The 25,163-nt window shown below is 45.0% G+C and overlaps 2 protein-coding genes across 5 annotated transcripts; one reads left to right on the forward strand and one right to left on the reverse strand.

Moving 5' to 3' along the window:
• Positions 1-92: 92 nt before the first annotated feature.
• On the reverse strand, positions 93-16,006 carry ATRIP (ATR interacting protein). 4 transcript variants are annotated; one of them, XM_068158016.1, is made up of 13 exons: positions 15,538-16,006; positions 14,042-14,118; positions 11,418-11,588; positions 10,111-10,226; positions 9,259-9,419; positions 7,714-7,809; positions 6,835-6,964; positions 4,932-5,663; positions 4,152-4,294; positions 3,462-3,553; positions 2,367-2,450; positions 1,842-2,091; positions 93-675 (listed from the first exon to the last, which is right to left on the reverse strand). In XM_068158016.1, exons 1-13 carry the CDS (start codon positions 15,929-15,931, stop codon positions 608-610), a joined length of 2,514 nt encoding a protein of 837 aa, XP_068014117.1. In that variant the 5' UTR covers positions 15,932-16,006; the 3' UTR covers positions 93-607. The 4 variants fall into 4 exon arrangements, with proteins under 4 accessions (XP_068014117.1, XP_068014118.1, XP_068014119.1 ...); XM_068158017.1 differs by having other exon boundaries at positions 14,042-14,113; positions 15,538-15,799; XM_068158018.1 differs by lacking the exon at positions 14,042-14,118 and having other exon boundaries at positions 15,538-15,799.
• Positions 16,007-21,407: 5,401 nt separating this feature from the next.
• Positions 21,408-22,718, forward strand: LOC137450982 (protein BTG1-like). The gene is made up of 2 exons (XM_068158048.1): positions 21,408-21,574; positions 21,746-22,718. The coding sequence occupies exons 1-2, from the start codon at positions 21,457-21,459 to the stop codon at positions 22,096-22,098; spliced, it is 471 nt and encodes a 156-aa protein (XP_068014149.1). The 5' UTR covers positions 21,408-21,456; the 3' UTR covers positions 22,099-22,718.
• Positions 22,719-25,163: the final 2,445 nt, after the last annotated feature.

Raw genomic sequence — 25,163 nt, forward strand, 5'->3', positions numbered from 1 at the left:
TGATCTCAGGTGATCATTCCAGGGCTTTGAATTTCTTGCTCAAAACTAAACTGCCCCTTAGGAGTGAATTCTAAGAAGTGTGTTTTTTAAATCACAGCAAAAAAAATGCTTTTAAAATCACAGCCAACTCTTTACTAATAACATGGAAATGTTGGAAGTCAAGAAAGTGTTACAGCTACAGGTGAAACAAATATGTTCAAAAGGCTTTCACAAGAACAGTGATCCCCACCCCCTCAGCACGTTCAACATCCTAGATTCAGCTGTAGTCACAGTAAAATGGAGAACACACAGAGTGAGGCTTCCACTCCATTCACAGCACTCTCATAAAGGATGAAATGCCCAAACAGAACCAGCCATAGGCCACTGAGTGGTTTTGCATAGCAAAACAGGACATCACAGCATCAGTCTTACATGGACACTTCTTTGCTTTCAGCTACGTTTAGATAGCACTGAAAATAACCACAACAAAGAAATCTGTTAGTTGTGCTGCATTTGAGTGCAACCTTTAGATTATCCTTTAATAAAGCAGATCTAAATCTTGGATTTCCACTGGCAATGATTGTTATATAGATGAGGAAGGACAGAGATCTTGGCTATATGTTAGTAGCTAGCTGGAGTCCATTCCATGGTCTTCTGCTTCTGTCTCAGGAGGATATAATTCATCCAAGATCAACTCTGCAACAATAACAGTTACTTGTTATAGTATCATCAGAGCTGGCATCTGTTTGCATTTCAAACACAGTGACTGTAGAAGGCTACTGCAACCATCTCCTTTTTCAAGGCCTTTAGATAGGTATTAAAGAAGAGAGCATCTCAGGCAGACAAATTTAGCTATTGGGAGTAAAACATAAAAGGCACTTTATTTTGCAGACACTTCAGCCTACTTACTACAGTCAAAGCCTCATTTTTAACTAACTTTCTGGAGTCACTAGGACAAAAGCATAGGGGCTTGTTTTAGAGGAAGAACCTGAATGCTGACTGCAGGTTTGCAAGCATATGCAGGCACTGCATGTCACAAGCTGTCCCCATTCCCAAGCATAACCAGACAAAGTTCAAGAAAGCCTTGGGACACTAAGCAATCAGAGCAGCACTCATGCTCTGTTCAGCATCTCCAGGAAAGTCACTGTAACTAAGAGTGGCATGCTTGTAAGCCCTGCCTTAACGATGCAATAAACAGTGAAGGGTTTATCACTCTGGCTCTGCCTAAGACCAGATGCCTTTTCTGATATCCTGTAGCAAACCACATACTTAATGTGAGAGCACAGTCTTCCCATCAGATCTACAAGGTGCATGTGAATAATGCCAGGAGTGAGCCAAAAGATTGGCAGCCAGGTATGAGGAGGAGAGGCAATTTCACAGGATTAGCTCTCTCTAGGAAAAGGACACCAGAAGCATGCAGACCAAAGGGGAAGTCCTGATGGACATGGGCTAGAGAAACTTTTGTGGTAATGGAGGAAGACTGGGGTGTGGCTGACAAAGAGCAGAGATGCTGTGGATGTAGGGGGAACCAAAAAAACCAACCAACTGCAGAGAGAGATAATTCTAGTTAGGAGAGACTTGGAGCAATGATTTGGTCTGTTTTTAAATGAGGTAACCTATAATTAATAGTATTCTACTAAGGAGAGCTGAAATACAGGCTTTTTTTTTAAATCAGGTAATAGGAGCAGAGTTGGATGGAGAGAGGAACAAAATAAAACTGTAAAAGAATAGTAGTGATTCAGTGTAATGGAGACTGACTGGCACTAGACTGTGGACTGCCTTCAGACGGCAAACACCCATGGTACCTGTTAAATGAGAAGAGGGACAGGAGTGAGATTCATTATCATTTGACTCATCTTTACCTTCACAGGCACTCAGTTTGTGAGTCTTTTTGAGAAGAGCTCTTATTCCTGGCATGGCTTGGTCATACTGATGGAGAACTTCCAAAGAGTGCTCATGAAACAGTTTGTCTTTCTGAGATAGGCTGTGCAAGAGTAAAACAGCATCCCGTAAAAACTGAATGACTTGTTCCTTGTGTGCACACAAGCTGTTCTCAGATCTTCTAATCTTCATCCACTGTCTATGTAACATTATAATTAGTGCCTTAACCACCTGAAAGAGGGGGGAAAAAAAGCATCTTAGTACACAAACTCTAGGAGCAGAAAGTGTATTTCATTATGACCTTTGCCCATCAATCTCCTCAAGCTTTCGAATATCAGCATATTTTCTAGCAAGTAAAAGCAAATGCCAGAGGTGGCATCTTTTAAAGGACAGAATCCTTCTGGTTTGTTGTAGCTGGGGAAAAAAAGAGGTGGGGTGGGGGGACAAAAGGACATTTAAGCATTGAGTACCTTCAAGTAGTCACTAGTCTGAACTTGGTGACGTACCTCGAGATTACACTGGCAGTCTGAACCAGGCAGTAAAACTGCTGGTCTGGAACACTGCATGCATCTGCTCAGGAGCCTGACAGTCTGTTACAAAACACACAGAGTGCATTATCAAACAATTAAGCTACACATAAAGGGAGGCAGAAATGATATTTCACTCTAAGTTTCAAACATCCTTCTTGCTTTCTTAACAGATGGATCCTTTTTTTTACCCCCAAAAACTGTTGAGTGTTTTTCCCTGTAGAACTTTACAGAATTTGCCCTGCACAGAAATATCTTCAGCTTCCTGATGAGAGAGAAATATCTTTAGCTTCCTGATGAGAGACTAACAAGGTGCACTGGGCTTTAATTCACTGTGTATAAATGTTTCCACTTAATAGAACAGTGGAGAGAAGGGGGATAGCAAAAATGGTTCCTAATTCTTTCAAAGGAGAGTAGAAGTGGAGCAAACAACTTCAAACAAGTCACCACTGTCAAGAAAAAGTTCAAAAGCTCTTCTTCCTGTCTATTACACAGCAAGCCACCCCTGCCACTGAATGCAGTGAATACAATTTTAAGAGACTAGAAACTGCCTCTTATATGTAGTAATTCAGTTCAGAAGTAATTTCTACAACACTCTCCCTGGAGGTGTTCAAGGCCAGGTTAGTCAAGGTCTTGAGCAGCCTGGTCTTGTGGAAGGTGTCCCTGCCCAGGGCAGGGAATTTGGAACCAGATGATCTTTAAGGTCCCTTCCAAACTAAACCATTCTATGAATCTATGAAAGTCAGAATGAATCATAGATCTTGCTTCATTTTACTCCTTTATTGATTTAGAAACAAAATTAAGGTTAGTGTTGAGCACTTAGAGCAAGCTAGAATCTTGCTTTTTTCAGTGACTTAACTATGGCCATTATGACTGATGTTCTCTTTAAGAATAGTTTCTAGTTTTGTGTCAAGCAGACTCTTAATGTAATCCCTTACTGCAGCCAATACTTTCAGTTTCTATTTCGGCTGGAGAGAGAACTTCCTCTCAGGCACTTTGTACAGTACCCTGCTCCTCCCACTCCCCCAACTGGAAACAGCAGGAAAAAGCACATGAGCAAACAGCTGCGGTTACCTTTTGTTCCAGCTGAAGCCAAAGCATTTCAGGTGCTGATTTATCTGGTCTTGCTGTAATGTACATGTACAGTGCAAGAAGGAGGCAGGTGTCTGAAATTGAGAGAGCTTTGTTCTTTTTCCAACCAATTGTTAGTGACAAAAAATAATCTCATGCAAGAAAACATTTCAGTAAATCAAGAGTGCTGTCTGGGACTCATGATCCAGGCTCAACTTATTCCTTCACTTCAGACATACTGAGCAGTGCTTAGGAAACTCACATCCCTAAACTCTGTAGTAACACTGTCCTACATCATTCCTAAGGAACTGGGCAAAGACTATTTGTCAGGCAGAGTACTGGAAACTCTAAACTCAGTGTCATGAACATAGATAAATTACACTTCAAAACTCCTTAAATGCCTTTTTCCCCCTCATCATTAATACAATTAACATGGATAATACAATCAACATTATTAATATGGGAAGTAGTTTTGAAAAGCCACACAAGTATCAAAAGCACTGCATGTAGCCTGATGCCACAAGACAAAAATACTCTTTGAACACTGCACTAGAAGTCAGGTTTTCAGGTAACAGCAACAGGCTTCTTGTCTTCTGGGGTTTTAACACCTGGGAGCAAGGCCTGTTTGCATTATTTAGTCATGCTAGCTAACATTCTGCTGGTAACAGTCCTCTGCTTTACACAGTCTTTTACCTGAGTGAGAACACAGCTGACCAACCAAGGTGTGGTGCTGAGCAAGAATACACAGCAGTCTGACAGTTGAAAGGACAGCAGGCAGTGGGCTCTCTGGACAGAGACACCGCAGCAGCGTTTGGCTGCTCAGTAAGTGCTGAAAACTTCAAAAGAAAGCTCGATTAGAAACAGGGAAAGCAGTGACAAGTTGAAAATACACTATTTGCTCTACACAGCATTGTAATTTGTGCCTTTTTAACCATTCAAAGCATGCCTGATCTCAACTTCTGTGTCATAAAGTACACTGAAAAACATAGTTACGTGTGGCAGGCTGCAGTTCATGCTGTGGTTGTGTGTATTAGACCCTGAGCAGATGAAATGCCTCACTTTTAAGAGTGTCATTTTACCCACCAGCACAAGACCCTGTGCTTTCACTCTCTTTATGCATCTCCCAGCAAGCACAAAATAATCCAAAAGGGAATGTTACAGAAATTCTGATCAACTTCACATGGCCCTAAGAAATGTTCTCACTTTTGAGTGACAGCTATGCAATGAGGCAACAACATCTGCTTCATATAACTATCATAAGCAAATCTTGTTACTGGTGGGGGGTGATGCTCACATTCATTAGCAGCAAAAGCAGCAGAAAGATCCACAACTGCTTCTCTGAGGTGATCTGAGAAAGGTGAGATTCCCCTGTACACGTCAGAACTTGCGCTGCCCTCGGCACAAATTAGTTTCAGTGGAGAATGCAAGTTGCCAAACAAGAGTCAAACAATTCTAAAGCTAATACAGACTTACTTTATTAGCAAGTCCATTGTTGAATTTTCAGCTAATTTCACCAAAACCTTTAGGCTGTAGTTCAGTATATTGTCAGTCTGGGCCCCTCTTGCAGCAGAAAAAGCTAAAACCTGAAGCAGCTTTTTGAACAAAGAATGCTGAGCTCCATCCTTATTGGGAGGAGCCTGTGGAGCTACAGGCAGCTCTCCTTGAGTCCTGTTATCTTCTTTATTATTAGACTGATTATCACACACCACCTTCTTGTCCATCTTGAAAACCTGTTCATCTCCAGCAGCAGAACCTTCCTCCACTTCAGCAGACAGCAAAGTGTGGACAACATCCCAGCTATGAAATGCCAAATAATAAAGAACACCCAGGGATATAAGTGTAGTTTCTTCAAGAGACAGCCTGAAGTCTTCCTTACTTGACACCTTATTTGTGTTGGTTCTGGAAGAAACAGTTGAGTGGTCTCCACAAGAACCACTGACTGACTTGTCCACCAACTGTGCTGCTTGGCAGTAGGCACCAATGTGGTGTTCTACCAAGGGCAAGAGGTGCACGGCGCCTCGGATCTTGCAGCATGTGAGGCGCAGGGTCTCTCTTTGGCTTCCTGTTGGGCTTCCTTCAGATATTCCTTCATCCAGAGCAATCAAGTTCAATCCTGTTATTGCAAGTTTCTGAGCTTCTTGCAGAGATACAAGAGGAGCAATTTCTTCTGGAGTTGTCCTACTGCTGGGTGGTTGTGTGGACTTCCTATCCAAATAAAATCAAGGGAAATACTTCAGAAAGCAGAGAACTTAAATGTGACTTAACCACATGCTGACGCAAATAGGAAGGCTACAGTAACCAGAGATGTCTGTTCCTAAAATAAAATGTAAACTGGGGGAAAAAATGGAATCCTACTCCTTGATACCTGCATGAAAAAGCAATTTCAAAGCATTCCTAGGTGTGGTGAAAGAGGTCAGAGCTTACCACTGAGTAATTCAGCAACTCACTATAGTGAGATTTTAAACACTGGCTTTCCAATTTCATGCTTTTGATAACAGCAGGGGAAGATCAGAAGACAGGTTAATTGGTAGCTTCTGGGAAGAATGAGTATCTACATTACTGATCTGTCATGTGTAGGGAGATATAGAGGAGTACAACAGCAATAAAAACTTAACTTTCTTGGCCAGAGATATGAGAGAGAGAGATTCAGTTATTAATACTTATTAACATTTTAACTGTATTTTTTATTTTACATTTATTTAAATAATTAATCTGATTTATCTCTTTGTGTAGTCCTACTCTTGAGTATCTATGAGACACCTGAATGTGTCCAGAGAAGGGCAATGAGGCTGGGGAGAGGCCTTGAACACAGCCCTGTGAGGAGAGGCTGAGGGAGCTGGGGTTGTTTAGCCTGGAGAAGAGGAGGCTCAGGGGTGACCTCATTGCTGTCTACAACTACCTGAAGGATGGCTGTAGCCAGGAAGGGGTTGGTCTCTTCTCCCAGGCAACCAGCACCAGAACAAGGGGACACAGTCTCAAGCTGCGCCAGGGGAGGTTTAGACTCGAGGTGAGGAGAAAGTTCTTCACCGAGCGAGTCGTTCGTCATTGGAATGTGCTGCCCAGGGAGGTGGTGGAGTCACCGTCCCTGGAGGTGTTCAAGAGGGGATTGGATGTGGCATTTGGTGCCATGGTCTAGTCATGGGGTCTGTGTTGATAGGTTGGACTCGATGATCCTTGAGGTCTCTTCCAACCTTAGTGATACTGTGATTAGTTCTGAAAGGTGTAGAACGATGCTCCAAATTGTGTGTTAAATAGCCTAAGGAGAAGAGCATTTAACACAAGGAATGAACCATCCTACATGAACAGACACCTCTGAGTACAGAGAGTGCCACTGCACTAAGAGCACCTCAGATACAGTTAACAAACTAAAACTTACCTTTCCAAATAGTTAGGCTGCAGTACTGCTCCAGGTAGGGGCTCAGAGCTGCTGCTAAGTAGATGGCAGAGTCCTAATGATGACCCAGGGACAATGGGCTGCTTCATCAGTGCACTGAGTAAGATAGAACCTGAAAGGACACAGAATTATCTTTGGAATTGTTTCACCATCAACAATAAATTAATACTTGGAAATATTAGCCTTGTTTATAGTGCTCTCAACTTCAAAATGATGGTTTCATTACAAGTAGAATCATAGAATCATGTAATATGAGGGTGATGGAACACTGCAACAGGCTGCCCAGGGGGGTTGTGGAGTCTCCCTCTCTGGAGATACTCAAGACCTGCCTGGATGTGTTCCTGTGTGACCTGCTCTAGGTGATCCTGCTCTGCAGGGGGGGGTTGGACTGGATGATCTTAATGTCCCTTCCAGCCCCTAATATTCTGTGATGCAGTGACTTCCTGGTGTTGACTGCTGTAAATGTTGCTTTATGGTTTCTAGCTTTACTTAAAACCAGAAAAAGTACACTTTTCTTGGGTTGATATCCATTTACAATTAAAAAGCTTTGTATATTAACCCTGAAAGAGCCAGCCTTGTAATAAGCTGCCTCCTGATGCATAACCTTCCACAAAACAAAACCCAGGCAATCCTTTCTAATTAAATAGAATACCAACCTAAGCCTGTTGTTAGGATCCAAGGTCATAATTATCAGTAATGTTTTACTGCAAAATCACAGGGTTTAAAGCAAAAAGCAACCAGCTTCACACCACTCTCCTGCACAGTGGCCCTGGGCCTAGCAGTCTCCTCAGCCTGACACTGCTCAGCAAAGGCAGTGCCTCAGAAGTGCTCTTCCTCTCTGTAGCCACAGGAGTGAGTTACCTTGCGTGTTTCCTTTAGGCAGAGCGTTGTAGGAACCGTTTTTTGCCACTGCTTCATGCTTCACAGATAGAACTTCAGGGTGGGTTATCTTACTGTCTAAAACAAACAGAAGTTATGAGTCTCATGGCAGAACTACACTGCCTGTGTGTCTGTTCCTGTCCCTCACACACACTCAGTCAGCCATAGCTGTTAAGCAGCATGTAAACAGGCAGTAAAACCATGTCTTGTGCGACTTGGGTACATCAAACAAGAGTTCACAGCTGCCATGCAAGCAGAAATCTCCCCAGAATAAATTAGAAAGTGCATAAGATTTCAGCTTTACTGTCAGATGTTCCAGACTGCTCAGGGCCATTGGTCTCAATTGGTTTTAGAGAAAACTGATACCTGAAGCTGAACTCTGCTAGCAGAGATTTACATGACTATGTTAGTTAAAAATCAACACACAAAAACTTAACAAATAAAAACCTGAACATTTAATAATCTTTCAGTCATCTTTATGTGTCATAATCAAATCATCAAGCATGGGTTTCAAACAAACAGGCATATTGAGTGTGGAAGCTGGAAAAAAATAGCAATACTAATGCTTTAAGGCCAACATGGTTTTCTGTTGGATGGAGTTCACACTGCCCATACAGTTTCAGATTGAATACTGGGACTGACAGTAGGAGCATCTCAGATTCTTCAGGAGTCTTCCTGTAATGGATTTCTTCCATTTTAGTACCTATTGGAAAGGTTGCCAGGTTGCCAGTGCCACTACAGCACTCTTCAAAGCCATGCACGGATTCATTTCCCAAGCTTAGCTCAATGAATCTCAAGATACAGTTTTGTGACAACTGTTGCCCTACCCAGAAAAGAGGAAGGAACTACACTGTGTCAGTTGCTTCTTTACATAGAGCTAAATATGTACCCCTTAAAATAACATCCCCCAAAAAGTCAACTGTAAAGCCAAACCCACATGATTACAAAGACTCTCATTAGCTGACTGGCAGACCAGTTCAAGGAACAGGCAAATTACTTCCTCTTCTTTAGTCATTGAGAAAGGCAATTAAAATTTTGGATGTTTTAGTTCATGACAGAATAAAGAAAGTTCTTCATGATGGCAAACTGCCACTTCACCACTGACATCTTGGCAGCTAGGTTATGGGCACTGCTCAGGTGTGAGTTAAAAGGATCTTGATGCAAATTTCAGTCCCTATTTAATCACAGTATCACAGTATAACTTAGGTTGGAAAGGACCTCGAGGATCATCAAATCCAACCTATCAACACAGACCCCATGACTAGACCAAACTTGCTGATGACTGACTCGACCCCCTCATCCAGATCATCAGTGAAGATGTTGAAGAGGACGGGGCCCAGCACTGATCCCTGGGGGAAATGCCAGTTGATGTAAAATGGGAAGTGCAAGCAAAACAAAAATAAACCAAACGCTTGTTTGTCTCTACAGTGAGCTCACTGAAACTGTTTGGTCACAGTACAAAAATCCCTAAGGCATTCAGAATGCTCATAGGCAGATAAAAATGTTGCAGGCTGTACAGGGCTTTACCTTCTTTGATTGAAGTAGTTGGGGCAATCACATTTCCCAAAGAACATGATGGTCTAGGGGACATTTCAGCACTGAAGGATTCCTTTGTAGGGAAAGACTTTTTCCCAGGCTGTGGAGAAGATCCTTCTGATTTTGCTTGTATTGCAGAACTCTTTTTAGGGCTGAAATGAAAAGCACTTAGATTAATCAGTAGTTCTTTTGTCATTATTTTATTAAACAATCAGCAAGGATCTATTTGCATTGCTATTTTAAAGGCACTTCACTCTGCATTTCTGTAGAAGTATAGATGTTTTACAGATGTTGGATTTGCCTTGTGCAGTGATAGGACTAGGGGGAATGGAATGAAGCTGGAGGTGGGGAGATTCAGGCTGGATGTGAGGAGGAGGTTCTTCCCCATGAGAGTGGTGAGACCCTGGAATGGGTTGTCCAGGGAGGTGGTCGAGGCCCCGTCCCTGGAGGTGTTTAAGCCCAGGCTGGATGAGGCTCTGGCCAGGCTGATATAGTGTGGGGTGTCCCTGCCCATGGCAGGGGGGTTGGAACTAGATGATCCTTGTGGTCCCTTCCAACCCTGAATGATACTATGATACTATGAATGCTTTCAGGACCAGATGTGCACTGCAATGCACCTGTGAACTGCATACAGCATACCTTCGACTAAATCTTAAGAGACCAGGGGTGGTTTCTTCCCACACATTTCTCTCATGGATATAAGGAAAGCTTTCTCTGAGCAAACTCCATAAGAGATCAACCAACAGACTTTTTTGGTTGTATTTTGTAAAAGACAGTGGAGCTCTTTCACAGAGCACACCTACTGGCAAAAAGGAACAGAGATCCATTTCCCATAGCTCCTACCTTCGTGATAAAACCGTCTGAGTAACATGTTTGCTTCGTTCACAGTTCTGAAGTCGTGCTCTTATCTCGTTCATTTCTGCATCTTTGAACTGCAGCTCTGACTGCAATGACAGCAACTGCAAGAGGAATTAAAGAGACAGTTTTACTGTTGCTGAATGATTTTGAGGTGTATTAACTGCAGAGCAATTAGAATTACCAAGATTTCAAGATTACCATCTACCTACTGTGAAGCCTGAGTGAGATCTCTGGTTTTATGTTTGCCAGCCCAGTTAATGCTATCTTCAGTATCAGTATCACAGTATCGCCAAGGTTGGAAGAGACCTCAAGGATCATCGAGTCCAACCTGTCACCACAGACCTCATGACTAGACCATGGCACCAAGTGCCACATCCAGTCCCCTCTTGAACACCTCCAGGGACGGTGACTCCACCACCTCCCTGGGCAGCACATTCCAATGACAAATGACTCTCTTGGTGAAGAACTTTCTCCTCACCTCGAGTCTAAACCTCCCCTGGCACAGCTTGAGACTGTGTCCCCTTGTTCTGGTGCTGGTTGCCTGGGAGAAGAGACCAACCCCTTCCTGGCTACAACCACCTTTCAGGTAGTTGTAGAAGGCAATGAGGTCTCCCCTGAGCCTCCTCTTCTCCAGGCTAAACAATCCCAGCTCCCTCAGCCTCTCCTCATAGGGCTTGTGCTCAAGGCCTCTCCCCAGCCTTGTTGCCCTTCTCTGGACACGTTCAAGTGTTTCGATGTCCTTCTTAAACTGATGGGCCCAGAACTGGACACAGTACTCAAGGTGTGGCCTAACCAATGCAGAGTACAGGGGCACAATGACTTCCCTGCTCCTGCTGGCCACACCTCTTAAAACCAAGTGTCAAAACTTCAGGCAAGAAGCATATGAGCTGTTAAGAAGGACCAAGTGCCATGCAGAGCATGGCTAGAGCGAGGCCAGAAACAGAACAAAAGCAGCCACTGTCCTCTTCGGGGCTTTCAATGACGACTGCAGCACGAACAGCAATCTGGTCAGAGTCACAAAGCATATTCTGTCCCTTTTTTCCCCCCTTTGACAATACATTCCAATCTTAATGTTCTGGAGATTGCTAAAAAAAGCAACAAGCAAATGAAAACCTCTACCACTGTTCTACTCTTTTGGCAGAAGAACACCCTCAGCAAGTTCTCCCAAATGCTTCCTTCTAGACAATAAAAGCGGGAAAGTGGCAATTTCACACACAACGTTCTTCCTTTGCCATTAAGTTACACAATTGGGTCCTGCATTTGATAGGCAGGGAATGGGCACATGAACAAACCTTTTTGGAGAACTCTTTTTCCTTCTCACTTAGGGTCTGGGATTTTTGCTGTTCCAAGAGCAGGTAGGATCTCTTCTGCTCCTCCATTGCATGCTCCATCTGCTGCATTGAGTCACGCAAGATTTTAATTTCTCCATTTTTAGTAAGGATTTCATCCTGCATTTCTTTCAGCTGCAAAGAGATGAATTCCATTAAAGGATGTATGTGACCAGAAGTATGCCTTTATGTCGTTACATGCCTGAAAATTAGGTATATTTGTACTTCCCAGGGGAGAACAACGCTCCGGTAACCCAGTTCTGAAGTTCTGCAATGTAGCTTTTCATCTTCCCTCACTACACCAGGCTCAGCTGCTGTTTTCTCCCACAGAATGATAAAATGTTTTCATAGAGCATCCTAGTATCTGTCAGAGGCCATTCTTCTCTGTCCCCTTCTCTGTGGTTATGTTCTTGTTTTGAAACATGACAATTGCACATCAGCAATTTCTGGTTTAGATGATAACAATGATAATTATATTTCATCTAGCATGGCAGCAAACAAGCACACTGTCCTAAGACAAGCTACCACCCCCAGACAGTATCTTTATGATATCTGTAACACTTTTTCAACAGCCATCACCCTTTGGAGAGATAATAAAGGAATTGTTCAGAAAAGCATGGAGAAAAAGCAGATAGACACCTCTATACTGCTGCACAGAATGTTGGTCTATCCCATGCTGAATATGGTGCCCAGGTAGGAGTTTCCCCTGTAAAAAGGGATATAACAGAGCTAGGAAAGATTCAGAGAAAAGAAGTAAGGGTGATGAGAGAAAGGTAAATAGAGGAGGACCCTCCATAGAATAGAATAAGCCAGGTTGGAAGAGACCTTCGAGATCACTGCATCCAGCCTATCATCCAACACCACCTAATCAACTAAACTATGCAACCAAGCACCCTGTCAAGTCTCCTCCTGAACACCTCCAGTGATGGTGACTCCACCACCTCCCCAGGCAGCCCATTCCAATGGGCAATCACTCTGTGTAGAATTCCTTTCTAACCTCCAGCCTAAACCTCCCCTGGTGCAGCTTGAGACTGTGTCCTCTTGTTCTGGTACTGGCTGCCTGGGAGAAGAGACCAACACCCGCCTGGCTACTACCTCCCTTCAGGTAGTTGTAGAGAGCAATAAGATCTCCTCTGAGCCTCCTCTTCTCCAGGCTAAGCAACCCAAACTACCTCAGCCTCTCCTCATAGGGCTTGTGTTCCAAACCCCACCCCAGCTTTGTTGCCCTTCTCTGGACTCGTTCCAGCAAGTCAACCTCCTTCCTAAACTGAGGGGCCCAGAACTGGACACAGGACTCGAGGTGTGGCCTAACCAGTGCAGTGTACAGGGGCCATGAAAGCACAAGTCTGAGGAAACAAAGGTGTGTGGAGGCATGAGTGCTGCACACAAGTTGTTCCTTGTTTGTTCCTCTTCTAACAGCCAAGAGTCATCCACTGAAAATCACCAGGTGCAAAGTTCAAAATCAAATCAAAGAATCACAGTATTGTCAGGGTTGGAAGGGACCTCAAGGATCATCCAGTTCCAACCTCCCTGCCATGGGCAGGGACACCCTCCACTAGATCAGGCTGCCCAGAGCCACATCCAGCCTGGCCTTAAAAACATCCAGGGATATGGTTTCCACCACCTCCCTGGGCAACCTGTTCCAGTGTCTCACCACCCTCATGGGGAAAAACTTCTTCCTAACATCTAATCTACATCTCCCCTCCTCTAGCTTGGATCCACTCCCCCTAGTCCTGTCATTACCCAACACCCTAAAAAGTCCCTCCCCAGCTTTCTTGTAGGCCCCTTCAGATGTTGCAGGGCCACAATAAGGTCTCCTCAGAGCCTTCTCCAAACTGAACAACCTCAGCTCTCTCAGCCTGTCCTCATAGGAGAGGTGCTCCAGCCCTCTGCCCATCCTCATGGCCCTTCTCTGGACACCTTCCAGCATGTCCAGATCTTTCTTGTAATAGAAGAAATTCCATGGCACAATGTGTTAAGCTGCACACCTGTATCACTGAAAGGTGTCCAAAACCAGAAGCACAAGTGTTTGAAAAAAAACACACTACAGAATATTAAACACAGACATCATGTTTCTGTATCAGGAAGTACCTACTTGAAATTTTACCAGGGGCTAAAAGACTATCCAGGTAAACCACCATCATAAACTTGCTCTGGTCTTTTGTTCTTCCTACACTGTGTGCCAAAAAGTGATGGCACTGGCTTTTGTACCTTTTCCACAGTGATATCTTCCCCATTGCATCTTTCCATAAGGAATCATCAGAAAGTAAAGTGACAGAAATAAAATCAGAAGTCACTTTCAGGAACCTTTTAAGCTGCACAAAACTTCCTGGCTAGCTGACAGCATGGAAGAGAGTCAGGAAACAAGCACAACTGACAAATTAGCATTTGTAAGCTGAAATGACTGAGGAAAAGAAACCATTGCTCTTATGAGAGCTGTTTCTACTATGATGCCTTTTCTTAGATCCATGGATTTCAAGGATTGCTAATCAACTTGATTAGAATAAAAGACCTGGAACCAAACTCATCCTGTCTGTAAGTTCGCCCTACCAAAATAAAAATGATATTGAAGGGAAGATCTTGTTAACCTTCTGTTTAATTTCTTCATGCTGTGTTTGCAGTACTTCAAACTGGAAGGCTTCTCTCATCAGATTGTCCTCCTGTGCTGCAGAGAAAAGCCAAGATCTGTGTGAAGCATGAACATCAACTGCGATTTAACATCAACATTTTACTATTTGCTATTACATCAGTCTGGCTGCCTGAATGTTTATCCTGTCACTACAAACAGGCCAAGTGCACCTAATCACCACAGTCACTTTTCTCAGTGACTGTGCATCAATCCTTAAAACAAAGAAGAAACATTCCCCACCCCCACCCCCAATGTTTCTAGCATCTGAAACCAGTAAGATGACCCACAGCGTTTCCATTTCCTCCAACATCACTGTAGTTAACACACAAGGGTTGCAGGAGATCTTTTTGACCTGGACAGATTACAAACATGACAGAGGAGAGGATTTAAGCCCTCTGTACTTTTAATAACACACAAACCCCTGTAACCTGTATGTGTTTTGAAAGTCAGTCTGAAAAGCAACTGTTACTATGAGACTCAGTATGCACTTACTAGTGAAGTGAATGGAGGGGGGGAAAGCCTCCGGCGGCCATTGTGCACAATGCTATAAAGGACACTTTAGAATACTTTAGAATAAACCAAACCAGGTTGGAAGAGACCTTCAAGATCATCGTGTCCAACCCATCAACCAATCCAACCCACCTAAACAACTAACCCATGGCACCAAGCACCCCATCAAGTCTCCTTCTGAACACCTCCAATGACGGCGACTCCACCACCTCCCCGGGCAACCCATTCCAATGGGCAATCACTCTCTCTGTATAGAACTTCTTCCTAACATCCAACCTGAACATCCCCTGGCGCAGCCTGAGACTGTGTCCTCTTGTTCTGATACTGGCTGCCTGGGAGAAGAGACCATCATCAGCCTGTCTACAACCTCCCTTCAGGTAGCTGTAGAGAGCAATAAGGTCACCCCTGAGTCTCCTCTTCTCCAGGATGAGCAACCCCAGCTCCCTCAGCCTCTCCTCATAGGGCTTGTGTTCCAAACGCCTCACCAACTTTGTTGCTCTTCTCTGGACTCGTTCCAGCAAGTCAACCTCCTTCCTAAACTGAGGGGCCCAGAACTGGACACAGTACTCGAGGTGTGGCCTAACCAGTGCAGTGTACTTAAAGCACGTGAAAGGCTTATGAAACCCGTTTGTTGTGTTTAACACCTGTCACAGGCATGTCAGTGCTACAGGTTAAGTGTTCCAAATAACGCTAGTTTAACGCTGTGTGACCGCTCAGGGCGTTACTTCTCCCTTTTAAACACCTGGCATGCCACCGGGAAGTTCTGGTGGCCTGACACGGTAAACGGAAGCAATTCCTTAAGGGATAGCGAACGCTTTCCCAAATAGCTTAGTATTGCAGGGCGGCCTCATGAACCCACGCGACACCAACACCCGCGTGGCCTGCGACCAGAGGCCGCACTGGCCGGGAAAAACACGCCCCCGCTGTGCCCCCTGGCACACCGACCTTTCGGGCTCCTCCCGGCAACCGGGACGCAGCCCCGAGGCAGGCCCTGCCGCGTTGCGCCGCTTGCTCCGGAGCCGCCCCACGCTGGTTTCGGAAGGCCCGGACAGGGCGCGGGGGAGCCGGCAGCCACCAGCGACAACGCCTGCGAAGCCAAGATGTCATCAATCTCCTCCAGGTCGTCCGCTGTAAAGTCGTCGTTGTCACCGAAGGGGTCTCCCGGTGCTTCGTCACGCCCAGCCGCCCCCGAGCTCTTAGGGCGCTTGTGGGGCGGGAAACCGTTCTCCAGGGCAACCCCGCGGCCCGCCGCTGACGGAGGGGCGACCCCGGCCCAGCCTGTCCTGGACAGCACCGAGCCACTCCGCTTCCGCGGCCCGAGCGGGGGCTGCGCCGCCATGGTGGGGCGCACTGGTGGCCTCCCCAGCTGGATCGGAGGACTCACCGGAACCACTGACAACCCCGCCGGCAGATCCCGGCGGGACCCGTGCGCCTCAGCCACCCCGGCCACGCCCCTCCACACGCTGCTCCGCGCGCGCCGCTGCACCCACCAATCACCGGGGCAGGACAACTCCTCAGACCAATGGGAGAATCCCGGGACCTACGGCGGCCTCCGAGGGTCAAGGGCAAGGCAGGCGTGCAGCAGCTGGCCCTAAGCGCTCCCGCTCTCCACTCATTAGAGCAATTTTTGGGCATGCTCGATTTTACCTTAGGAGTGTGGGGTTTTAGCATTAAAATGCTACGGAAGGTTACTTCTTGGGATACTTTTTGCTTGTCTTTGGTCCAGGAGTTAGAAATTGGCAACAGCAAAAGAGCAGAGAAGGTACATTGTTTTGTTTCACACTCCCTTCAAGGTTAGGTACTGTCTGCTGCCTCGACCGTGTTACTGAAACTTCTTGATAAATGTCTAGCTTTGTTCTTCTGACGTCAAAATGAGTTCACCTCTGCTGATTTCATCTCTCTGGGAGACTCGTGGGCAGTGCTCTTACTTCTTGGGGATGGCCTCATGGACAAACCATAGAGATATTTGGACAAATATAGACTCTAGCTGTTGTCCTAGCAGGCCATTTGTGATCCTGATCCTTTCTTTGTGAGGGCATCGTGTGGTAGCTGCAGAGGAGCATGAGACTACAAACACACAATGGTGGTGTTATAAATGACCGAGCCAATTAAAGTCAATTGAATATAGTTTTAATTTGAAAAGAGCCATTTTAAAGCAATAAGAGACATGCAAAACAGCGCTGGGTGCTAAAATGCTCAACAATGATTTTCTAACTACCCTTTAAATATTCTACCCTCAATACATATGCATCTAAAGGTGGGTTTATTTAAACTAGTTTGTCCTTCTGGTGGTCTTTCAACTACCCTTCAGGTAGTTGTAGACAGCAATAAGGTCTCCCCTAAGCCTCCTCTTCTCCAGGCTAAACAGCCTCAGCTCCTTCAGCTTTTCCTCATAGGGCTTGGGCTTAAGGCCTCTCCCCATCCTCGTTGCCCTTCTCTGGACAAGTTCAAGAGTCTCAATGTCCTTCTTAAACTGAGGGGCCCAGAACTGGACACATTACTCAAGGTGTAGCCTAAGCAGTGCTGAATACAGGAGCACAATGACTTTCCTGCTAGCCACACTGTTCTTGTTGCAGGCCAGATAAAATAAAGCTTTGAGGGTCACTGCTCTCAGCTGTGCTACATCTTCCCAGCTTCTCTGCTGAAATGGCAGCAGCTGATCCCTATGCACTTAATCAGGCAGGGCAGCTGCATCCAGTTAACACAGGTGAACATAACCAGGGCAGGCCCAGAGGGGGACAACACTTGGATTGCAGTAGTTCTGGGGAACTGGTCTAAAATGTTCCTGTTGTTTCTTAGAGAGTTTTGCTTTACTATTTAGTGTGTCCAACTTGGGAAACTATGGAGGGATTCGATGCTTCAATTGCTGAAGGTACCTTGTTTGTGTTTGGAAATGTTCTTTTTTGCTTTTGTAGTGGAAATGGTAACATGGTGTGGGTCTTTGTAGTCTAGTGTTAAAGAAAAACATAGGTACTGCTTTTAAGAGCGTTTTTGTTTGATTATGTTTTGGGAGATGCTTCTATGAGACTGAGTAAACACAGAATTGCTTGGAGTATTTAAAACAACTTGCAGGTTTTAGTGCTCTAAGTTATTTGTGTCTGTAGGAACATGTATTTAGAGCTTAATTGAAATACTTTAAAAGGAGCTTGATTTAGACTTCACTTGGTCTTAATACTTCCTTTTTTTTTTTTAGGGGGATTAATTAATATTATTACCACTTTTTAAAATTACTGCTACTTTTAAATGACATACTGTGTAAGTGGTACAGCTTCAGGAGGACTTTTCCTCTAGCTGACATTGAAGAAAAATGGAATGATAGATTGCTTGTACATGCTTTCTTTTTAGCAAGGTAAACCAAGATGCTGATTCGGTTTTCCTCTTCTTCAGGTGTTCCTGATAAAGAGAAATGACTTGCAGATGAACAGGATAACAGCAAAGTAAGTCTGAATTGATGAGCTAAAAGAGTTGTTTGTGAAGGAAGGTTACATGTGTAGTAGTTGTAGGAGTTGTGTAGCCCCTAATTAAGCAGGTAACACTTCAACACTTCAACAGAGTTCTTGCCATAGGTTCCTGCTCAGAGACAAAAAGTTGAGTCTGCTAAGTGGTTTATTTAGCTGATATGCAGAGCAGCTTAAGCTGGGTGCCTCCAAAGAGGGGCATCTCCTGTAGATCACACATCCTAATTATACCACCTATCACCTGATCCTCAAGTGCAATTACTTAATTCTGTTCAGGTGTCTCTTGACTTGGTTGCTGAGCTGCCCACCTTCTAAAGTTACCTTGGAAATGTTTCCTTGGTCCTTTTCTTCACTTAGCTTGTATCTGCCAGTGTCAGATAATTTTGTAATACAAGCTTTATCAAAACATCTGCTTCTGGTCAGAACTTGTGGCCTAAGGCTTCAATGACTTCAGTTTCTATTGCTAAGTAACGCTATTAATCCTAAAAGTTCTCAACAGCAGTGGTAATTTACCTGCTTCTGGCTGTGTGATGAGGCTTCTCAACTCTGAGAGTCATAAAAATATTCCAGCAAATGGAAAAGAAAATAACCTTAGAAGCTTGTGGTTTATTTCCTCTGTGTGTAAGTACTTGAATCTTTGTTTCCAATGAAACATATTGCAATGGCTACTGCTAAATTGAGCTGGTACAGTGTTTCTGAGTTGTTTTACTACCCTCTCCTGTGCTGTGTTGCTGGAACCTCCAATAGCCTCCAAACCAGCCTATTCATATAAATTACTAGCTTAACAATGGGTAAATAACCAGTTTCTTGATTAAACCCTTTCCAAGTTAAAATATTATTGCTTGTGGCTCCATTTTCTGACAGGGGGGAGGAAAAATAGTTACTATTGATTATTTTTCTGTCTGTGGCTTGCTTACCTTGAGTCTTAAGTGTGAAAGTCCCCATGGAGAATACCAGAAATCAGTTTGAGTTCTGCATTACCTGATAACTGTGGTATATTTTTCTTATTATTGTATTTTTATAACCAGACCTTCATCTTTTATTTGAATGCTCTATTTAGGACTAGTGGATCTGGGTGTCAGACCTCACTCTAGTGAGCATTAGCCTGTGCTAGCAGTGTTAACTTTTTACTCTCACAGTCTTTTTAAACGACTTTTGTTTACTTGCTTAGAAAATTTTTACTCTGATCTTCACTGACATTTCTCACAAAAGAGTTAAAAATAGATCCCTTAATCTGTCCTGGCTTTAGCAGAACCTTTTCTGACTTAAAGTAAAATCAGCCTGTGTGTAATTGGGAGTGTTTGTGTGTGTTTATGTGGACACCTACAGCCTGGAAGGGGGAAGCTCTTTAGCACAATAGTTATGTTTAACAACCTTTGTCTGGGATTTGTTCAGTTCTTTGTGCTGTTAACAGTAACATTATGTTTATTTTCATACTAGAAAGAACTTGATTGCTTACTTCCTAGCAAGCATTGGTTGGTTTTGTTTTGTCTGATGTTTCCTGAAATTGGAAACAAGTGTCTTGTCTTGTGTTTAGGATGGTGCTATCAGGGTGTTAGAGGTTTGATGTCATGGAGTGTAGACATGGTAAGGGAAAGGTGTATTTCAGAAATTCAAGAGAAAGGCTGTGAATAAGATGTAGGAGTGTTTGGGATAAGTACTTGACACAGCATGCAGAATAAACCCAGAGCTTATCTTAAAGCAACGGTAAGGGTGCAAGGTAATGTTCTAGACCAATAGCATAGAATAAACCAGGTTGGAAGAAACCTTCAACATCATTGTGTCCAACCTATCATCCAACACCACCTAAACAACTAAACCGTGGCACCAAGCACCCCATCAAGTCTCCTTCTGAACACCTCCAGTGATGGTGACTCCACCACCTCCCCGGACAGCCCATTCCAATGGGCAATCACTCTCTCTGTGTAGAACTTCTTCCTAACATCCAGCCGAAACCTCCCCTGGTGCAACTTGAGACTGTGTCCTCTTGTTCTGGTGCTGGTTGCCTGGTGTGCAGGATTAAATTCTAAACTGTGGAGTGGAAGTGTCAAACTAGGTGATGGTATCTGAGTTTTGGACAAATGTCTACAGTGTTTTCATTTGGGGTTCTTTGTCCTCTGTCTTGGTCCTGTTGTGTGCTGTTAAAAGGAGGGAAAAGAAATCTTAATCCTCTTGAGTAACATCAAGTAAGGAGGCACTATATGAGTTCTCATGTCACACTGTTACAAACTTTGTCCAAATTGGATAGGAAGTTGCTTTCTTGGAGTAGCTTTAAGCAGAGATGCTCTAATTCAAAATGTAAGGACGCTTATTTGAATGTCTTGACATATCAGGTGGTAGAATCCAGCAAACTCTTGGGAGCAAACTGTGATTCTGTGTTACTTTAATGACCAGCCTGTCCTTAACACACAAAACTATTGAAGGGAGAAGAAATATTTTAAAGAGATGGGGGAAGGGTGTGTGTGTGCGGAAGTGGTTGAAGCATTGTATGAACTTTTGTAAGGCAAATGGGCTTTTGAAAAGTGCAGTTGTGGCTGCAAGCAGTGCTGGGGAAACCATCCTGACTTTTAGTCACTGATCTTGGGGGAAAAAACTCATTGGAGGAATCACAAATACAACTTCAAGGCCAGGAGGGGGGGAAAAAAGTCTCTTCAACCTAGAGAGAGAGCTTTCTGAAAGTTGGGGGGTTATTTGCAATACCAAACAGCCACTTTTTAAAAGCTTTAAAATAGCTGAGGAGTATTGTTGCTGAGGGCGGGAAGGTCACAGCTGAGTAAACTGTTGTTTCGGTTAGACTGCAAGTAAGAACTATAAGGGGGAAAAGGCAGAGAAACAAGGGGAAGGGGAGGCTGGACTAGATGATCTTCAGCGGTCCCTTTCAGATGGATTCCGTGTGGGAGTGCCCGCGGCCAGGGTTGCACACGGGGCAGGGTCGGCCGCTGTGTGTGTGTGAACTCGCAAAGCGAAGCCGCAGCGCGGCTCCATGCTGCAGAGGCTCAAGTCGCTCTCGCGTCTTGCTTCTCGGGAGGGCACTGCCGATCGCTCGGTTACTTCACAGCGAACGGAGGGTCGCGCCCCGCGGGGCGGGCGGCAGGACCCGGCCCGGCCCCGCTCTCAGCGCCAGGCACCGCCCCTCTGCCAACAAAACAAACACGGCCCGGCCCGTGCGCGGCCCAATGGCTGCGCGCAGCCGCCGAGGCCGCCCCGCCCCGCGCCCGCCGCCGCCAATGGGGCCTCGGCTTGGCGGCCGGGGCAGGGCGCCGCGCCGCGATGCGGCTGTTGCGGGGAGTCGCCATTGGCCGGAGGCTCGGGGGGCGGCCCCAGCGCGGGCGAGGCGGCGCTGGCAGCGGGCCGGGGCGGCGGCGGTGGCGGCAGTGGCGGGGAGGTACGCGCCGGCCGGGCGGCCATGAGGACCGAGATCTCCACGGCGGCGGCGTTTGTCACCCGCCTCCTGCGGGCTGCTGGCGGTATCGGCGAGGAGCAGCTGCGGTGCTTCCGGGAGTGCCTGCAGGAGGCGCTGCGCGGTGAGCGGGGGCGGCGGGAGCCCGCGGGGCAGGGGTGGGGGGGCTCTTCCCGGCCAGTGGCCGCTGCCTCTGCCCCGCGAGGGGGTGTCCGGCGGAGCGCAGGCTCCGCGGGGCTGATGGGCGGTGGGACTTGGGGGCCGCGGTAAAGCTGTTCTTTGTTCCCTCCCACAGAGCACTACAAGCACCACTGGTTCCCTCTGGTGCCCTCCAAGGGCTCCGGGTACCGGTGCATTAGGATCAACCATAAGATGGACCCCTTGATAGGAAAGGCAGCGGGGATGATTGGACTGAGCCACGAGAGACTCTTCCAGCTCTTGCCCAGCGAATTAACTCTGTGGGTCGACCCTTTCGAAGTGTCCTATCGCATAGGCGAAGATGGATCTATCTGTGTCCTTTACGAAAACCCCCAGCCTGGTGGGAAGGCAACCAAACCGCTGGAGAGCAGGATCAGCTGTAAGGAGGAGTGGAGAACTGGCAGATCCAACCCTTCCAAGAGTTACACCATGATGACAGTTTCTAGTTAAAGATTACTAATCCATGTATAATGATGTATGTATCCCATTCTATTAGATGTAACTGAGATTCTTGGGGTTTTAACTATATTTTCCTCCCCCCCCCCATAGTCATTCAAGTTGTAGTAGTGCTGCCAAGTTCTTTGTGGCCAAGGGCTAATGTATAAAGCAGTTTTTCACACTGCATGGATACACTTTCTCGATTGTGTACTGTAAATGCACTGTACAGTCAGTTGATTGTTTTACACATTTATATTTAAAAAAAGTAATTTGGCTATTTGTAATAAAAAAAAAGCAATATTGTAGCACTCTTTATGATGGAATTTAGTCAAGGTTTAACACTTGCTAAAACATTCCTCCGTTTGCAGAGCAATAACACAAAGGGGTGGAAAACAGCTCTAACCAGCTGCACATAAAACTTCCCAGTGATTTGTCTGCACAGACTTCTCTCAGGGTCATTCAGGTTTGGTGGCGAGGCACAAATCACAGATGATTATTACTTTTTTTTTCCTAAAGCATGTATTTGAGGGTTGGACTCCATCATGGAAAAAAAAGAAATTGGGGAATTAGTTTGTCTTGTTATTTCTAGTTCTTGGAGTAGAACAATAAAGACTTGTTTAAATTGCTTTTGAGTTGATGGTGATTGGTTTCTTTTCTTCTTCCTTTTTTTGTGGTGGTGGTTTTGTTTTGTTTAGTTTTATTTTTCCTCTCTCCAGGCTTTTTACACTGCTCTCAAAGCTCACTCTAGCTATTCCTGATCATCTCAGGTATCTTCACTTAGGAAGGTGTGGCTCTGAATGCTCATCTTTAAGCTAGCTGTCTGAGTAGATCTGAATAGTCTGTGTGGAGCTGTGTTGTTTTTCTTTGGTGTGTTTTGTATCAGACAATGGAAGCAAAAGGACTCTTCCAACATTGATCTGTTGCAACGTAAAACCATCTAGGGAGCTGGAGTCAAAACACTGCTCACCAATACTGTGACTGTATCCAGCAATACCTGGGCTTTTCTGGAAGGTAAACCCCTGCTGTTTCTGGTGTTCTCCGAGTTCCTTCTTGTTTTGTCTGCGTCTCTAATATCAGTCTGGTGTAAGCTTAGTAAAAGTATCAAATACAGTGGATTTGGTATAAAAACATAACCTCATGCTCACTGGTTTATGTGTTGACTTGATAACTCCAGTAACGGATTTCACATACAGATCTTCCTGTTCTGAGGAGTTGTGGTTTATAATCTGGCTATAGGAGGCTGCATGGTGTGTAGTAGTGCTGCTGCTTTTTTGGAAGCCTGGTGTTGGAGCACAGCTGAGTACTCAATGAAAGAGAGCCTTGTCTAGCATTAGTGTGTCAGCAAAAAAAAAAGTATCTTGCACTATGTCAACAACATGGTAAAATGTACAGCAAAGAAAGGGGCAAGTCTGGGCAAACTGGAAAGGGTAGAACTCCAGCTGACATAAAGAGGTTTCTCCCTTTGTGTTAGGAAAACAAGCTGTGGCTTACTTCTTGCTGTTTGCCTTATTCTCTCGGAGACAGGCTCGTCTGGTAGTGTTTATTTTTATTTGAATGAAATCCACAGTGCAGTTTTCTTAGTAATTAAAAGTTTATCAAACTTGATTCTGTGTTTCCAGTATATCACTCCCCTGAATACGTTTCGGGGTTACTTTAACAAATGTGTGTTAAAGGTGGTCTGGCAAATTGCCTTTTTATTTTACAAGATTGAAAATTGGTTCTTTGCGACATTGGTTTATTCTCTTGGGCTGACAGGAACGTGCTGGTGCTCTGACAATCACCTGCACTGAATATTTATTTCCTTGGGACCATCTTTGGCACATTTGTCAGTAACTGAACAGAACAACTTTGAATCTGCGAAGGGTCAGGTGCCCTCTTAGATTAAATTTCATCTAAAAGATAATTTGCCTTGCTACACATCATAAATAACCTACCCAGAAAAGGCAGAGGATCAAGTTTGTAGCTTAACAGTGGGTTTTATGAAGCAGTGAACAGTTAAAGTGGAATTAAAGATGGCATGGGGCCCAGGGTAGGATTTCCAGCTACTGTGTATGACTTGACATGAAGGTAGGGTACAGCAGGTTTTTCAGATGTTCTTTTCCTGCCTGGTGTGTCTTGGTGTAAGAGTGGAGAGGAGCCTGGATTAATCCCAGCCATAATGATTTCTGCTGCTTCTCATTTATTAATCCTACCATGTTCAGTGGGATCTTTTATATGTTCTATCATGTCTTGTAATATCCTGTTCTCTGCAAGCTTGATATTTATCATTGAGTAGGACATTTTTGTTACATGAAATTGAATTGAATTACATTACTTAAGCTAGAGGCATAGAGTTGAAGTTACACTGCAGACAAGCAGGTGAAGGAGACTGGGGAGCTCAATAAAAACCCACTGAAGCAAATAAAATATTTGAGCTGCAGTATCTGTGATACCTAGCAATACAGGCTGTGGCTTCAAATGTCAAAAATCTACTTCTGAGGGAGTAGAGCTCTTGTTAGAGAGCCAGGGGTGCTGTTATTTGGAGGAGTTAAATAAAATTAACTTGGTAGTAGGTTTTGCTTTCTGCCATAACCAAAATTTTAAGGTATTTTAAATGACATCACACAATGCCCCTCAGTTTAAGAAGGATGTGGAGACACTTGAGCGTGTCCAGAGAAGGGCAACAAGGCTGGGGAGAGGCCTTGAGCACAGTCCTATGAGGAGAGGCTGAGGGAGCTGGGGTTGTTTAGCCTGGAGAAGAGGAGGCTCAGGGGTGAGCTTATTGGCCTCTACAACTACCTGAAAGGTGGTTGTAGCCAGGAAGGAGTTGGTCTCTTCTCCCAGGCAACCAGCACCAGAACAAGGGGACACAGTCTCAAGCTGCACCAGGGGAAGGCTGGAGGTGAGGAGAAAGTTCTTCACCGAGCGAGTAATTCGTCTCATTGGAATGTGCTGCCCAGGGAGGTGGTGGAGTCACCATCCCTGGAGGTGTTCAAGAGGAGATTGGATGTGGCACATGGTGCCATGGTCTAGTCATGGGTCTGTGGTGACAGGTTGGACTTTATGATCTTTGAGGTCTCTTCCAATCTTGGCTACAC

The sequence above is a fragment of the Melanerpes formicivorus genome, unplaced genomic scaffold, assembly GCF_026170545.1.
Source record: "Melanerpes formicivorus ecotype bairdi unplaced genomic scaffold, bMelFor1.0.p_v2 SCAF_38, whole genome shotgun sequence".
NCBI classification, from domain to species: domain Eukaryota; kingdom Metazoa; phylum Chordata; class Aves; order Piciformes; family Picidae; genus Melanerpes; species Melanerpes formicivorus.